Source organism: Epinephelus lanceolatus, chromosome 19 (assembly GCF_041903045.1).
Source record: "Epinephelus lanceolatus isolate andai-2023 chromosome 19, ASM4190304v1, whole genome shotgun sequence".
In the NCBI taxonomy this organism is placed as follows: domain Eukaryota; kingdom Metazoa; phylum Chordata; class Actinopteri; order Perciformes; family Serranidae; genus Epinephelus; species Epinephelus lanceolatus.
The window spans coordinates 8125133-8140978 of record NC_135752.1 but is presented as its reverse complement, the minus strand read 5'-3'; the positions used below and the strand labels follow the sequence as shown (position 1 = coordinate 8140978).

Here is a 15846-nt window from a genome sequence, read left to right as displayed (position 1 = left end):
CTTTCTCAATCAGCTTCTATACTCTGTACGTGGTGACGGCGGGCATACAAAAATGCGGAAATACAATCTTTAGTTAGAGCAACAGCCAGAGAGCCAGCAATTATCCACCGGATGACATGATTTGAGTTGAGAGTAGAGCAGGGAGATATGGGCGCTGACAAGATAGAGGGAAGTTTACCACAGTTCATTTACACATACTACCCACACTGTTATGATACAAAGCTGGTTGAAAATCAACAAAGTATCCCTTTAACATTGACTTTGCTCGCCAATTTAGCATAAATTAGACAAGTCAGCTATATTGTAATGTTACATACAGGATGGACACTGTGCACAAAACCAAAGCTGACATTCCTTGCACTTTCCCATGAATATTGGGGTATTTTATTGTTTTTGGTTTATGTATGATTGCTGAAAACGTGGACACTTTTTGCAATAAACTCAATTGAGTGCCATTCTTTGCTTGCACTTGTCTTCTTTGTTTTATCGTTTCACATGTACATTGTCAATTTGATCATTTTTTACTAAGTAGTTCCAACTTTTTCTAAGTAGTTCTAGTTAACCAAACTAGATTTCTCCCGAGGGTAGCTTTGCTGTAGTTCAACTTCTTCCACTGTGAAACAACTGGTAGCTTGCAAAGCTATGCTTTCAAAGTAGTTTCCCCAGCATTGGTTGTAAATGTGTTTTGGTACAATCACGTATCCCTCTCCACACGCTGCTGGCGCCTTGCGGCAGGTCCTTGGTGTTTCACATGCCGCCTTCAGCCTCTTAAGTTGTCTCTCCTGCCGCCGGCACTTCTGCTGCGCCGTCTTCAGCCTCTTCTTCAGACTTCCCAACTGCTCCAACAGCTGCGCAATGCGCTTCTTCTGCCGAGCAGAGTCCTCTGCTGTGTAGTTATGGTCACAGGAGACCGCCACTGTGTCGCACTGGGTGTCAAGCAGGTTCCTCCTGGGTTCCTCCTCCTCCTCCTCCTCCTCCTGTTCTTCTGCTGGGTCAGAGGTCAGAGGCAGAGAGAGAGGAAAGCGGATCTCAGAGGGGAAGTGATCCTCAAGGGACTCCGACTGTCAGACAGAAAACAAACAAGAGTTCTGATGCTGCTTTCTGAACTAATCCAATATCACACAAAATTAAAGACGTCCAAAGACAACAGAAATAGAGACCCTAATGAGGACTGGAGCTTTCTTACACTATGATTAAGCTTAACCCTACTGCTTGCTGAAAGACTGCATACAAAAGACCCCCATACACTCCCACCCCAAAAAAACCCAGATCTATACAATTTACATGGATCATACATTTTTAATTACGAGCAGTCAATTAATCCAAAAAGTGACTGGTTTGCAGGTAGGGATGCGAGATAATATCGGCACGTCATCAGTATCGGCCAACATGCTTTTTCTTATTTTGCAAAATGAATGAATATTACATACATTAAAAAGAATTCCATTTCATGCCTCCATCTGCTGGTGAGTCATCACAATAAGAGTATGCAGGTATAATATGATATTATTCCACTACAGAAGAGACTTGATGATCACTAAAATTAGGTGGGAAAAAAGTGGACATATCAGAATCAGTTTTCAGCCAAATAAGTTGTTTGGTGGCATATCGAATATCATAAAAACCCCAATATGGTACATCCCTATTGGCAGGTATGCTTTAATACTAAATTCAGAGCTGTTTCTCTCATTTGGAGAACCAATCAACCAATCAGAGATAAGTAGGAGTGACTACAATTGGAGATATCATTTTCCTGCATGGCTAGTTAGTAGGTTTGGAAATTAGCACCTGCCAAAAGCAGCTGAATTTGGTGGGTGGCAGGTGGATATTATTAATATATCCGCCACAGTGTCGGGTAAAAAAATTTAACAAACAAAAAAAAAGTCGACTCAATCATGGGATGCTCTATCTAAGTAGTGTAGTGTGTCACTGCATCTTCTTTACCAGTCTGAGTGAGGTCTTTCTTCTTCATCTTCTTGTTTGTGTTTACTTGTGGAATGCAAACCAACAAACCAACTGCTGTAACCTACACTGTAGCTTGACGTGCACCTCCCCAGAAATGTAACTACACATCGCGGTGACGCAGACTTGTCTATTTTTGTAAGCTGAAAAGCATTTCCCTCTGTGGAAACAAAGCTTTCATTTACTTTGTTACTTTATTTATTTACTTTACTTTATTCTTTATTCATTGTTTACTTTTATTTCAGAAACAATACATTGTGAAGACAATAAAGCCCACACAAAATAGCATATTTAGTTTTGTGTGTGACTTATCCTGATGCTAAGCTAGGCTAATTAATAGAATGGAAAATGCCATAGGCTTGTGCTAATAACATTAGCATGTATTTGTTTGGAAAAGGTGTTTAGTTTAAGACAGTTGTTTTGTCAGTGAACCTTGTGTGTTGCAACTGAGCAAAATTTTGTAATGTTAACCTAATCTCTGCTAGCCCCTAGGCTAAATTATACAATGTAAAATGCCACAGGCTTGTGCTAATAACATTAGCATGTTGTATTTGTAGGGAAAATGTGTCCAGAAAAGACAGGGTTTTGTCTGTGAAACCTGCAAGTTATAATGAAGCTGGTTTATAATCTCGTAATGGAAACTGTCAATATTAAGTCATGTTTAATGTGTGTTTTGGGTATATTTTGAATCAGTCAATCTTCACAGCACTTCACAGATCAAGTATTTTATGGCCAATGTGGCAACATGTTACTGGCATATAGAGAGTGGCTGATGTCACAGAGCCCACACATGAGGAGACAACTTCAATTCATGAACCAAAAGTAAAAAGGTGATTCTTTTAGTGATAAGTAATAAAATAAATAATAATAATCTTCTTACTTGGGTGTCTGCATTTTGATTTTGTGCATTTGAAGTGTGTGTGTGTGTGTGTGTGTATCTGTGTGATGGAAATAATTAAAAAAGTTGATAAGCATTACATTAAATATTAAACCGATACTCTCTGAGAAAACTACGTGTATTCAGGTTGTTTTTTTCTTTGCACAGACAAACATTATTTTAAGGTTAATAACACAGAAAAGTGTGATAACAGAATAGTGGCTGCAAAAGTATGAGTGGCTGGTAGAATTTAAACTCCTCCAGCCACTGGCTAGTGGAAGGATAAGTTTATTTACAGCACTGCTAGCTAGCTATGTAACTACATGCATGAAAAAGCCCAATCACAAAGCATGCCTCAAAGGGCTGTACAAATAGCAATTTCAATTCAATTTAAATTTGATCTATAAAGTCCAAAATTACAAATCAAAGTTAGCCTTAGAGAGGTTTACATCATATGACATCCCTTAGACCCTCACAGCAGGTAAGTGTAGAATTTAGTGGCATCTAGCACTGAGATTGCAGATTGCAACCAACTTAACCAGCCATTTAACAAACAGTTTTTGGATACTTTTGTAGGTATCTCCACCCACAGGGAGATGTCAGACCCCTCATAAATTCTTGACAGATCTGACTCTGACATGAATGTTATTAGTAACATGAAGGAGGAGAGTCAAGTCATAAATACAGGAACGTGTAACACTTGAAATCATTGTTCTCAGGAACCTTAAAGGTCCAGTGGGTAGGAATTAGAAGGATATATTGGCAGAGAAGGAATATAACTAGCTGTTTTTAGTGTTATCTGAAAATAAGAATTGTTTTTTTATCTTAGAATAAACCTTAAAAGCTTCCCTTCTGAAAGAATTTTAGTTTTTGAGTCTTTTGTTTCTAACTTAAGTGTTGTCTCTAATGTGAGGCAGTTGTGTTTTTTTTGTTGTATGGGAGTTCCAAATAAAAGAAGAAAATAATCAAATGTGATGAAGTGTGATGATGAGGTGTTTCACCTTGATGTTGAGATTAAAGGTGAAGAGTGATGGCACAGCGTTCTCCTTCAGCACTCTGTTGTTGCACTCTCTCTTGAAGCAGTCTTTGGTGAAGTGCTGCGAGCAGATGTTGCTGTACTTTGTCGGCTTGAAGTTGTTCCTCCTCATTGCCGCCACCCATTTGCCGCAAACATCTGGGCGTGCCAGAGGAAACCTGACAAAATTAGATATAAATACACTGAATTTATATAGCTCTTTTCTAGATACTCAAAGACACTTACAAAGAACAACAACAATGAAACAAACAAACAACAATACAAAGATGAAATAATCCATAAGAAAGGAAACAATGCAAAGGGGAGAAGAAGAACACAGTTTTTTAGAGGTTGTAGACAACTTTGAAGAGGTGCGTTTTCAAAGATTTCTTGAAAAACCGAACACCTCAGGATTTGTTCCTTGTGTGTATATTATTTCATCAACATCGAACTGATATCAGTTCCTAGTCTGGTTATCAATAATCCATGCAAGTTATTCAGGAAGTAAACTTTATGTCAAAATTGTTAGCAACAGTTTGGTTCTGTCTTCAACATTTCAGAGGACATCTTGTCCTACCCAAGGAGCTCAGGTCAATGAAACAGCAACTTCAACAGCAGATTCACCTATTAACTGTCACCTGGGTGTCATTGCCTTTCTCACCCTGCTGGGATTAAAAAGGTTCTAAACCTCTCACTCGAACAGTTAAACAAATCAGTGGGCTGCAGACTGCAAAATAAAATTGATAAAGGGAACTTCAACTTTATATTGATTACTCTGTACGTTGTTGTTATTTGACAGTTCAGTTGATAGTTCAGCTCGTCTCACATGGCCAAACCCACAGGGTCTCCACATGTTTGCCAGCAAGGGACGACTTCAGGCTAACCTTAGCCGACAGATGAAGAACTGTAACCAAACTCCATTCAGAATGTATGGACTTAATTACTCTCGTATTTCTAGAACAGGAAAACATGTTGGAGAATATGATGATGAGTGTTAATACGAATATGTGTTTCATCCTGGTAAATTCGGCATAAAGAAATCTGTGAACTAGCAACTAAGTTGAGTTTTAATAACATCGACACTGCAATGTTTGAGAGTCGCCACCGTAACCACGATGCAGGTTAACTTGTTACTTTGGAGGAGGAGGACTGTGTGACTGGTGAGCGGACTTAACACAGGACTGTATTTATCAGTGTAAGAAGGTAATTGATGAATTGTCTGTCACCCGATTTTACCAGTAAAATCTATTTACACAAGAAATGACTTTCCTCAAATTCTATCACTCATGTACTGTTGCCAACGACCAATTAAGCTTTAATAAGGCAAATTAGTAAACGCAGGCTGGTGAACTCTCTCTTGATACTCCTCACCAGTACAACACAGTGCTTATCCGTCATGTCTGGACACAAATGCTAATTAGCTCACACACATTGTCTCACTGAACTTACTTGTGAAAGGAAATGGCTTTATCTTTATGGTAGCGGTTTTTACAACCGTACGCTGAGCACGTCTGAACCATGGCTGCTGCCCGGACGACACTCACTGAGGCCCGGACTGATGCCTCACGAAGTTCCGCTGCTGCGCCTCCGCACCCTCCACAAAGACTTCACTGCCACTAACAATGATGGCGGCAGACCTGGGGTCACGCGAGCTGAGATGACGGATCTGATTGGCAGAACGCGCTTCCTGTAATATCTCACAATGTCCACCAGGGGGAGAGAAAGATTCATTATCTCATGGTTGTCTGTTGACAAATTCTCTGGCATGCTTTGATTTGATCTTTTATTCCCTGTTTAATTTGATTAGAAATGATTGAAATATTGATATTCGACCTGGTTATTACGGAGACACATGTTATGGACCGAAAATTCATTTACAAAAGTACTACACCGAAGCTGAAAGAAAAAAACATCTGAAATATATCTCAAACATATATCACACTCAGAATAACTTAATCTGAGTAACTGTCATATCTGCTGATTTGATATAGAAACATTGATACATTTTATTTTACAGCTGCATTTTATGTTTATTAAATATGTTTCACATATTTATACTTGGATCTTTTTTAAAGACATTAATATGCAACATTTTATAAAATGTAATAATGTACATATTTACAAATATCCCCCTGCCCTTGATGATTATATTTGTCAATTCAATATTGATATTGGTACGCTTTTATTTGTAGATATACATTTTTTTGGATTTATTTTTATGGCAGATTTTTTTTTCTAATTTCACTTTTTTTCTTTATTTAAAAAAAATCATTTTCATAACTGTTTTTTGTTAATATGATAGTTTAAGATTATATTGAAATCATTTTAATCTTCTTGTTAGTTTCTGCTCAGTATTTTGTACTTATCAGAGGAGGAGGCTGGCTGTGTTTTTTGTTCATTTTAATTGAATTGAATTGAATTTTATTTCATTTTGACCCTCCCTGAAGCTACAAATATTTTCCCTTGAGCCTCCCCGAGTAACTGGTGGAAAACGTATGAACCTAACTCCACCATAAATTAGTTATTAGATTTTTAGACGTACCCTTTGATGTTTGAAAGTTAAAACTTAAAAATAGAAGATGCTGGTTAGTTTGTGTAAGCAGTTCATTTTTGGCAAAATTTTAAATGAGACACACACTGATGATGAACTATCACTGTTTAAAGCTCTGGGCTGAGTTCGGCCCAACAAAATGTGGCAAAACATTTATTTAAACAGAAACAGTAATGTTTAACATGTGTTGTGTTATCCAGATGCATTGCCTTAAAATACTGGTTAACTGAAATCAGTTCAAACATGCTTTATTGGCACCATGGGAAACACATGCATTGTCAAACCAAATAGTTATGTTCTATGTATGTTGTATGCTCCTCCCCTAAGCCAAAATTAAAAACACGAGTCCCTCCCTAGTGCTTAAAAAAATATTTGACATGCCTCCCCTGTTTTGCACCACCCCCTTCCTCCTCTTAAATAATGAACAGTCCCCAAAAACAACAGTTCTGAATGTTGAGCATTGTAGCAGTTTGTAAATTAAGATGTGTGTGAGAAAAACAGATTTGTGTGTATGCTACAGATCCCACTGGTACCACAGACAAGTGGGAAAACAAAGGTCCAAATCATCTGTTATACACTATACTGCAGCTCTCAACATATATACAGTAACACTGGCACCAGCAGTGTCTGTGATTTTTCATATTTGTAGGTATTTATACATTGTTTACAACATTATGTAGAGGTGTGTTCAAACATAATGCAGAGGAAGTGTGAATGTGAAAACTGGAAAAAATACACACGCAAATACTAAAATATTTTTAATTTCAACAATTTTCTGGAAGCACAAAATGTTGCACCATTTTTAAAAAGTGCAGGTGATTGTGAGATCTCTGTATGAAGGCTCGGTCAAAGCATCATGGGAGATGCAGTTGTGAAAGCCATCGAAATGTTTAAATGTTTAATTGAGGTGTTCAGATGTTACTGTCCTGAGGCTTCAGCACTCAGTTTATCATTCAGTTTTCATCTATAAAAATAAATGAGCAATATCTTACAGCTGGGGCAGGCTGATTCATGGGAAATGTAGTGATCTACCGAGACAGTTAAGATGTGAGGATTTCCAACACAGCATTTGTTGGTCAAAAAAAGAAACTTTATTAATAAAAGAGGTGTTTTCAACAGGGCAGGTTGGTCTGAAGAGCTTTATACAGCAATAAAAGACCACAACAGCTTTGACGAATGTGCGTTTATCATCACTATTCTGTATAATATACTCAGTCCAACAGATGAGTGAAAAGCAGAAAAGGCCACAAGGCTCTTAAACCGTCTCTCGGTTCAGTTTGAACAGCTGCAGACTGAAAACTGGGCATAAAAGAACATCCTCTACAGCTCAGTTTCTCACCAGCTGCCAGCTTATTTGCTGAGCTTATGATTAAGGAGTTCTTTTTTCCAGTCTGTGACTGCACTTAAACGCACCATTACACAGGAAGAAGGAAGGAAAAAGGGAAGGAAGGAAATATTGATGGGAAGGAGGAAATAAGGAAAGGAAGGAACAAGGATTAAGGGAATATTTAAAAAGAGCGAACTTTGGATTAGGGACATTGTAAGTAAAACATACATTATCACATAAATGCAGCACTGTAACAGATTTTAGAGAGAAATAAATAGATAGAAAAGTACAAAGAAAGTTTTTAGGTGGGCCGCCCAAATGAATTCTATTTACAGGAAACACTGCACCCCTTCTCCTGCTGTATTTATATGTTAATAACATTAACACAAGTGCTTTCAGCAAGTGCAAAAAGCAAACTGTAATCAATTCTCTGCATTTAGGAGAAATCTTTGATGACATGTTAATTTTTTTTTTTGGTTTCTTTTAGGCTGAATCTTATTTTGATAGTTCTGTCCATCTTTCTTGTCAGCCACCATGTCATGTTTTTTAATGAGCAAAGATTCAAAAGTCATCGACCAGGAGTCAGCGGACCTTTACATTTAACACCAGAGAACATCTCTAAACAATGACCAAACTTACATTACAACTCAACTGTCAGAGCTTAAGTCTCGCACACACACTCTGGGCATTTTTGGACAGTCTGGTTTATAACCTATGCCTGCGACAAAGGATTATTCTCATCATCAATTCATTTGCAAATTATTCTTCTAATTAACTATTTTTGCTATTAAATGTTAAAAAAAAAAAAAAAGAAAAAATCTCAATGAGTCTTTCCTAAGTCCAAGGTGACATCTTCAATGTCTTCATTTGTCCAACCAACAGTCCAAAACCCAAATATATTAATTTAACCATTGTAAAAAGCAAATTCCCTCATTGGAGAAGCTGCAACCAGAGTGCCTGCCCGGTCAAATATACTTATAACTCACAGAAGAGATGGACAAAACTACCAAAAAGATACAGACATATCTGCAAACGCCTTTAAAAAAAATCTAATAAAATGTCTGCTTTGCAGAACAGAGTGTGATTTGATCTTTTGTTTGAACTAAAAAGTAAATAAAAAAGAAGAAAAGTGCAACAAAGAAGAATCTTAGCGCTGTCAGTTGGGTATGTTCAATGTCTCTGAATACTGCAGTACCCAGAAGCCTCGGCAGCCAGCATCCATCATGTTCAGAATGCTCTGTCAATACAGACAGAAACTAAACAAGAACCTGGAGCTTTCTGACTGGATTTTTCTTATAGCAATACTCCAGACTTGTAGTTGACTTCTCTTCTAGAGTTGTCATGTTCACAGTCTGTTACCTTTGATGTGTTCTCAGTGTTCTCAGCATCTGTACTAATATTTCAGCCAAGTGAGTTTCTCATTCCACAGTCAGTCAGCTGACACTGATAAAGCAGAAACACTAGACACACTAAACATAAAGCCTCTGGAGCAGAGTCTCTACTCAAATCAACACTGAAGCTGCAGCAGCCTTCACATCAAAAGGTGACTGATAGCACATCACTCTGCCAGTTAAGTCATAAACCACTGTTAACTGTTGGTACGCTGCTGATGATCTACTGATGTATGCCTGTTATTAACAACATGTCTGTCATTTGAGCATGAAAATTTGTTATTGTCCTTAACTGAAGGTCGACTTACTAGCTGTTTGTGGAGCTTTCAGCAACTACAACAACTTCTTTTTATTTTTCTTGTGGTCTCAAAAACCATGAAATAAGGCTAAAAGCTCTGGAAAAAGCCAGTGAGTGAACCTTGTTGAAATTATTTTTGTCCCACAGTACGACTGATGTCCACTGAGTGATAACACCTCTACACACAATTAAAAAAACAAAACAAGTAATACTAGAATATAATAAAAGCTATGGATATCTGACATAATGCACTGGCACCTAGCATTCATGGTTAATCACTGACATGCTGTACAGTTAAAGGGTAACATTGGAATTTAACTACTTGGACCAAATTTTCACGGATTTTTGTGTCCATGTGGCTAGAGGAGACAATTTTTGAAACTGGTCCAGTATTGAGAGAGTCCTGCAGCCAGCAATGATGAAATAGACTAATGTAATCCCTGGGGGCAACTGAGCACTTATTTTATTATTTATAGTTTTATTTTGTTTCTGTCCACTTTAAATAAAGTGTGTTTTACAATGATAAAATTTAAGTTTATCTAAAAGGAGTCTAGTGTGTTTGACAATAGCCATTTCAGGGCTGTTCTGCTTAAACAAAAAGATCTTACTTTTTAACAAAGACGTTGGGGTCCTTTCAATCTTTCAATAAGGTTTTCAGCCACTTACAATAACAATCTGAGCCTGTCAGTGGCAAAAACAAATGCTTTCAGTGGACTTACACTGACGGTGCTCAATTTCCCCCAGGGATTGCATTGCAGCCTGTTTCACTGCTGCTGCCTGCAGCCCTCTTGCTCAATACTGGACCAATTTCAAAAATTGTTGTTTCCATTAGACACTTAGACACAAAAACATGGGAAAATTGGGCCCAGGTTGAAAAATAACGAAGTTACTATTCAACACTGTCGCTAAATTTAATTAATAAGCTGCAATTTAAACAATGTCCAACAGGCTACACTCACTCCGCTAGCCATGTGGGTAGAATATGTAGCAAGGACTAGCCGCAATAGCTTAGACCAAGTTCACATTATCACAGTTTTACTCAATATCTACCAGTGAAAAACCACACCTGTCAGTGGAACATGGGTGTCATGACAGCTATCTGGGATCAACAACTGGGATAAGTTACTTTGGGATTAATAAATAAAACTGACTTGACACATGTCAGTAGATCAGCAGGGGTAGATCACTATGAATTATTATATGGCACTGGCCCAGGAGTGACGTATCCATGAGCCACTTTTCTCAGCATGGCTCTAAAGCTGCGACCCAATTCAGACTCCACTTCTTTCACCAAAAACAATGCTTAACGGGTCAACGGGGCTGTCTAATTCATCTGCACATCTTTATGTTGCATATCACCAATGTCTGCTTCTATAGCAACAAAAACCTGGTGAAAATCTCCAGTTTTTAGTGTTTTTGTTTTCCACTTTAAATGCTGCAGGAGAAAAAAAAACTGTACAAACTAACAGTTATGAGTCATTTTCAGATGGATTAGTTCTTCACATTCAAACTCCTTCGCTAAATGGGTCTACTTCTCCTCCTCCTCCTCTTCTTTTTCTTCCGCCTCTTTCTCCACCTTCTCTTGGCCTCCTTCATCAACTTCTGCAGCCTGTTTATTGTTGCCGTTTTCTCCTCCGCCTCCATCTTCATCACCACCAGCCTCTTCCTCACCTTCTTTGGACTCTTCCTCATCACTAGCACCCTGGAAATACAAACACATTTTAGACTTTGTTAGATTCTGTTTTCAGGCAAAAGATAAAAGGTGAAGCTTAAACTGACCGCTGAGGTAGTTAGAAGACACTTTCAGAAAGAACGAGCACAGTCCAGATTTAGATATTTAGGATATGTAATATGTCTCTGTCCTTTTAGCTTTTCTTTCAATCATTTAAATCAATACTTGCTATCATTTAGGGACTGTTCTCTATTTATGAGAGGTGAGGGGAGCTGAGGTGTGACTTTTTTTTTTACCCTTCCTGGAGCTACAAATATTTTTCCTTAACCCTCCCTGAGTGACTGGTGGGAAATGCATGACCCTCCCACCACCATTAATTAATTAGATTTTTAAAACTAACCCTTTGATGTTATTAAGTTAAAAATTGAAGGGGAAAAATCCTCCAGTTGCAGATTGAAAACTTGTTTTTTTACTGTTGTCTTGCATGCTGATTAGTTAGTGCCATCAGTAGTTATTTTTTGCTACATTTTAAATGAGATGTAGAATAAAGTGGTTTTAATTAAAGTCAATATTTTCCGATCAGATTTGGTTAAGTTTCTTCTTCGGAAATTTGAAAGCCAAACAATAAATTATGTTACAGCTTTTGGCTATGATAAATGGCATAATTTTCCAATTAAAAAAAAAAAAGGGTTTAAAAGGCATACTTTCTTTAAAAATAGGTGATAAAATAAATACAAAATACAATCATATCAAATTGAATGCCCCTCTCCTAAGACAAATTAAAAGACATCAGTACCTCTCCAGCGCTAAAAAATGATTTGAAATGCCTCCCACCTTTTGCACCACCTCCTCCCCCTCACAACTAACGAACAGTCCCTTACTAACCCAACCTTTAATTCAAGCATTAAAAACCCTGCTGAGTTTTATGAAGTCCAACTGTCTAGCTGTAACACTAAACCCATTAAATAATTATAACTATTATTATATGCACATTTTACCTTCTCAGTTAAAGGATTTAGTATGATAGGGGTCTAGATGTGTACGTTACCTGCTTAAGGCGGCTTCTCCTCCGATTCGGGACCCGGGCCTTCATCCTCCGTGACAGCGCCATCAGCTTGTTGTGTCTCTGCTTCCTCCTCGCCTTCTCCGCCTCCTCTATCCGCTTCTCCTCTGCATGATCCGAGTCCGACTCGTCCTGCCGCTGTAGCCTGCTCCGCTTCCTCGGCTGCACCATCCTCTTCGGCTGGCTCCTGTCCCCGTCCTCATCATTAGTTGAATCCTCCTCCCCGGGACTGGAGGACGAGGAGCTGTCGTCGCCTCCCAGGAACGAGCGCTTTCTGCGGGTCACGGAGCGGCTGTCGTCGCTAGAAGTCGCCCCGGAATCGCTACGGCCCCGGTCCTCCTGCTCGCTGTCCTCCTCCGGGGAGCTGTGGAAGTCGGATTGGGATCCAGACGAGGAGGAGGAGGTGAAGGACCCTTCGTCACTGTCGTCCAAGATTGAGGCGGGCAGACCGATCTGTCGCTTCTTCGATGCGTCCACCTTGGTTTTCCGCATCGACGCGAACATTTTGCGCTTGTACAAGCTCTCCATGTCTGCGCGCGGTACCAGATCCCGGTGACATTAAACAGAAAACCGAAAAAGAGGAGCGGACTGGGTGTAAACAAGCTAACGGTGCAGCTAGTTAGCTTCTATTGCCTGCGCGTCACAACAACCAAAACATGTTATTTCTGTTGACAGCACAACATGGAGCCTGAAGTCGCCTCCGTGCAGATGTATTTTTCGACTGCTCACGGAAACGTTTTGACTGTGTGTGGTGAAATAGAATTTACAAGCTAAAAACGGGACATTTCGTAGATGCTCTTGTCAGTCTTGCTAGCTGTGTGTTATTGTTGTGGCTCCCGCTTCTTCTTCGCTGGTAGAAATTACAGCACCTACCATTAGAGCGCCCCCTGCGGCGGAGAGCAGTAACCGCTGCTGCAGACTGACGGACCCTAAAAACTCAAAGCAGTCAACATTAAAGGAATACTTCACCCACAAAATGATCATGTATGTATCAGTTATTGATATCGTGTTACTTTGAATTCGCGAGGGAAACATTTTCTTGCATAGCTCAGGCGAACAAAGAATCCAGAAACAGCAAACATTGTTGATTAATTTAGGTAAACAGCGACCACATTTAACAACAGCAAAACTATATCAAAATATCTGTTTTCAAATTCTCACAAAACTCATGCAGCATAATCCAACTCTCAATATGCAGCCAAACACATTTTTTGAAAACCTTAGTTTTTTTAAACTGAACTGAAAGAACTTATCTATGCTCTCCTTAAAGCCACTAAGCCAGACTCAAATAGGGTAATTAGGCTTTTTAGCAAAAATACAGGTACTTGGGAAGCATTGAGCATACCACTACCAAATGAGACTTGGATTATCCTGCACAAGATATCAGATGACAGTTTGTAAACTGAGGTTTTGGTGTGGTTTTGCTGTTGTTAAATGTGGCCCCCAATCAATCAATAAATCACTATTCCCATTATTTTATGACAAGGCATCCAAGAAAAATAAATTTTTCTTCACTAATTCAAGGTAACGTGGCATGACTAATTTTTAGAAAAGGTCATTTTGTGGGTGAGGTATTCCTTTGATTCAGTGTGTATGTGATCCACAAACCAACACTTACTTTAATGACAAATCTTTTTGAAACGGTGTGCCTCTCATTACCACGGTCTCCTCCCACTAAAATAGTGCAGCTAATAAACAGAGGCTGGTAGCAAATTTAGGCAACAAAATACAAAATGTAAAGTTTGTAGGCAAATACAGTTTATGGATATATTGATGCCGAATTGACAAGAATACTGTCGACATACAGTATGACACCTTTTATCTTTCAGTTTCTAGAGTTATGTGTTTTTGTGGACACATAAGGAATTGTTAATATGTCATATTCTAAAGAGCGAGTTTGTTACATTTTCAACCACTAGAAGGATGGGAAATATTCTCAGAAGGGATCTAGTTATAGTCTTGCAAGTAGTGACCCTGCAACATCCCCAGATGTGTACAGTGTGTGACTAAACACTCACATTGTCTTTAAATGTGAGAGGGTGTCACACTTTCTTCTTTTAATGGTAGGCATAAGTCTCAATAAATTGCAACAAAGTTATACACAAGCCGTCTCATCTAAAGAGCAAGGAGGATGGGTGAGGGCTGAGACACGCACAGGCTCAGAGGCAGATAGGCTCATGATGAGAGAAGATGTTTACATGAGAGAAGAATTAAAATGTAGGTTTATTATTTTACAAAGAAACATTTACATATGTTTTTATTTCTTGAAAAATCCCACCTGAAAAAATGACCTTTACATTTTTTCTCTCATGCATCCCCTAGAGGCAGCTCGTGCACACACTACACTTTGGGAATCCTTGTTGTAAGGTGATAACATGTCAGAGCTGTGTGTCAGGAGGTCGTAGAGTTCCTCTGCACCCTAGAGGCCTAGAAATCTCATCAATGCAGCTTTAATGAAGAAACCTGCTCTCAGATTGAACTTTCAGTGGGATTTTAATGTTAATATGAATTTATAACAGGTTAGTGACTTTTTATTGTGTAACATTATGAAACATTATGATTCTGGAATAATCTTCATCAGCAACTGAGCAAACATGTCCAGTTTATTATAAACTCTGACGACCTTTGACCCCTCAGGTTTATCAGGTCATCAGTCAGGATTTCTGTGCCAGGAGTGTGCTCAGTTTAATCTTCCCGTCCATTGAGGCAGTCAGACAGGTGCCGCAGTCCACTGCCGAGCACCAGTCGACTGTCACCACCGGTGCTTTGTGCCCACCCAGTGACAGCACACTCTCAAGTGCTGGCTCCCCATTGGTCAGCTGGAAAAAGGAAAGACATGTCAGAAAATCAAAATATAAAGATAATTTAGAAAAGGGCTGCGGCGTTAACATTTGAATAAAACACGTTAATTGTGTGCTGCTATTTTGTCCTTTCAATGCACTGTTGTTAAGCCACTGCAGCGGCTTCCTGCTTCCTGCTGCAGCAGTGATGGAAAATAAGACACCACAGTGCTTTTGAATAGCTCCTTTCACTTGAAAAAAACTCCCAGATGGTTTAGCTGACAAGTCAAAAATAATATGCACCTTGTGTCATTACAATAGAGCTACCACCGATGAGCTAAGCTCACAGGTGCAGCTAATCAAACTGATGTCAGTGGGCAACCACATCGCCAAAGATGGCAAAGTACTATTTTGGAGTGTGGGAATCACCACAGACCACAGGATGAATCTAAATCTAAGAAACTAACTGTAGCACTTGCTAAATGGGTGTACAAAGGCTGTGTCCTTGCCGCAGAGGGTTCAGATTCGATTCCAAACCATGGGCCTTTGCTGCATGTCATCCCCCCTCTCTCTTCCTCTTTCACGCTTTATCTGTCCTATCAAATAAAGGCAAAAAGCCCCCATACCATTGTAACCATACCATTAAAAATGTAATTAATCATGATTAACTATTAAAATTTAGCAATTAGGTACTAAATCATTTCACAGCCCGGAATTTAAGTCAAAACTGAAACAAACAGCAGTTGATGGGAAATTAGAAAACAAAACACCAAAAAAGTATTTAAATTAGAAGTATTTCAAATTAAATATTCATGCTGGTTTAACCAGGAAAAACTTAACTGATGGTTATTCAATTTCTTATTTTTAAAGCGAGAGAATCACATAAAAATAACTACAATAAATGTAATAA

General features: G+C 38.8%; 3 protein-coding genes across 3 annotated transcripts in view; all 3 read right to left on the bottom strand.

Annotated features, from left to right (window-relative positions):
• Positions 1 to 355: 355 nt before the first annotated feature.
• Positions 356 to 5483, bottom strand: thap1 (THAP domain containing, apoptosis associated protein 1). The gene is made up of 3 exons (XM_033646307.2): positions 5304 to 5483; positions 3841 to 4033; positions 356 to 1061 (listed from the first exon to the last, which is right to left on the bottom strand). Exons 1-3 carry the CDS (start codon positions 5372 to 5374, stop codon positions 555 to 557), a joined length of 771 nt encoding a protein of 256 aa, XP_033502198.1. The 5' UTR covers positions 5375 to 5483; the 3' UTR covers positions 356 to 554.
• A 4414-nt stretch (positions 5484 to 9897) lies between these two features.
• Positions 9898 to 12826, bottom strand: ccdc82 (coiled-coil domain containing 82). Its single transcript, XM_033647144.2, has 2 exons — positions 12142 to 12826; positions 9898 to 11123 (listed from the first exon to the last, which is right to left on the bottom strand). Exons 1-2 carry the CDS (start codon positions 12682 to 12684, stop codon positions 10950 to 10952), a joined length of 717 nt encoding a protein of 238 aa, XP_033503035.1. The 5' UTR covers positions 12685 to 12826; the 3' UTR covers positions 9898 to 10949.
• A 1804-nt stretch (positions 12827 to 14630) lies between these two features.
• Positions 14631 to 15846, bottom strand: part of wdr91 (WD repeat domain 91) — a 28261-nt gene continuing 27045 nt past the window's right edge. Inside the window, exon 18 of the mRNA XM_078162292.1 lies at positions 14631 to 14975. Within this exon, the coding sequence (XP_078018418.1) occupies positions 14811 to 14975 (165 nt within the window). The 3' untranslated portion in view covers positions 14631 to 14810. The remainder of the gene's footprint in view (positions 14976 to 15846) is intronic.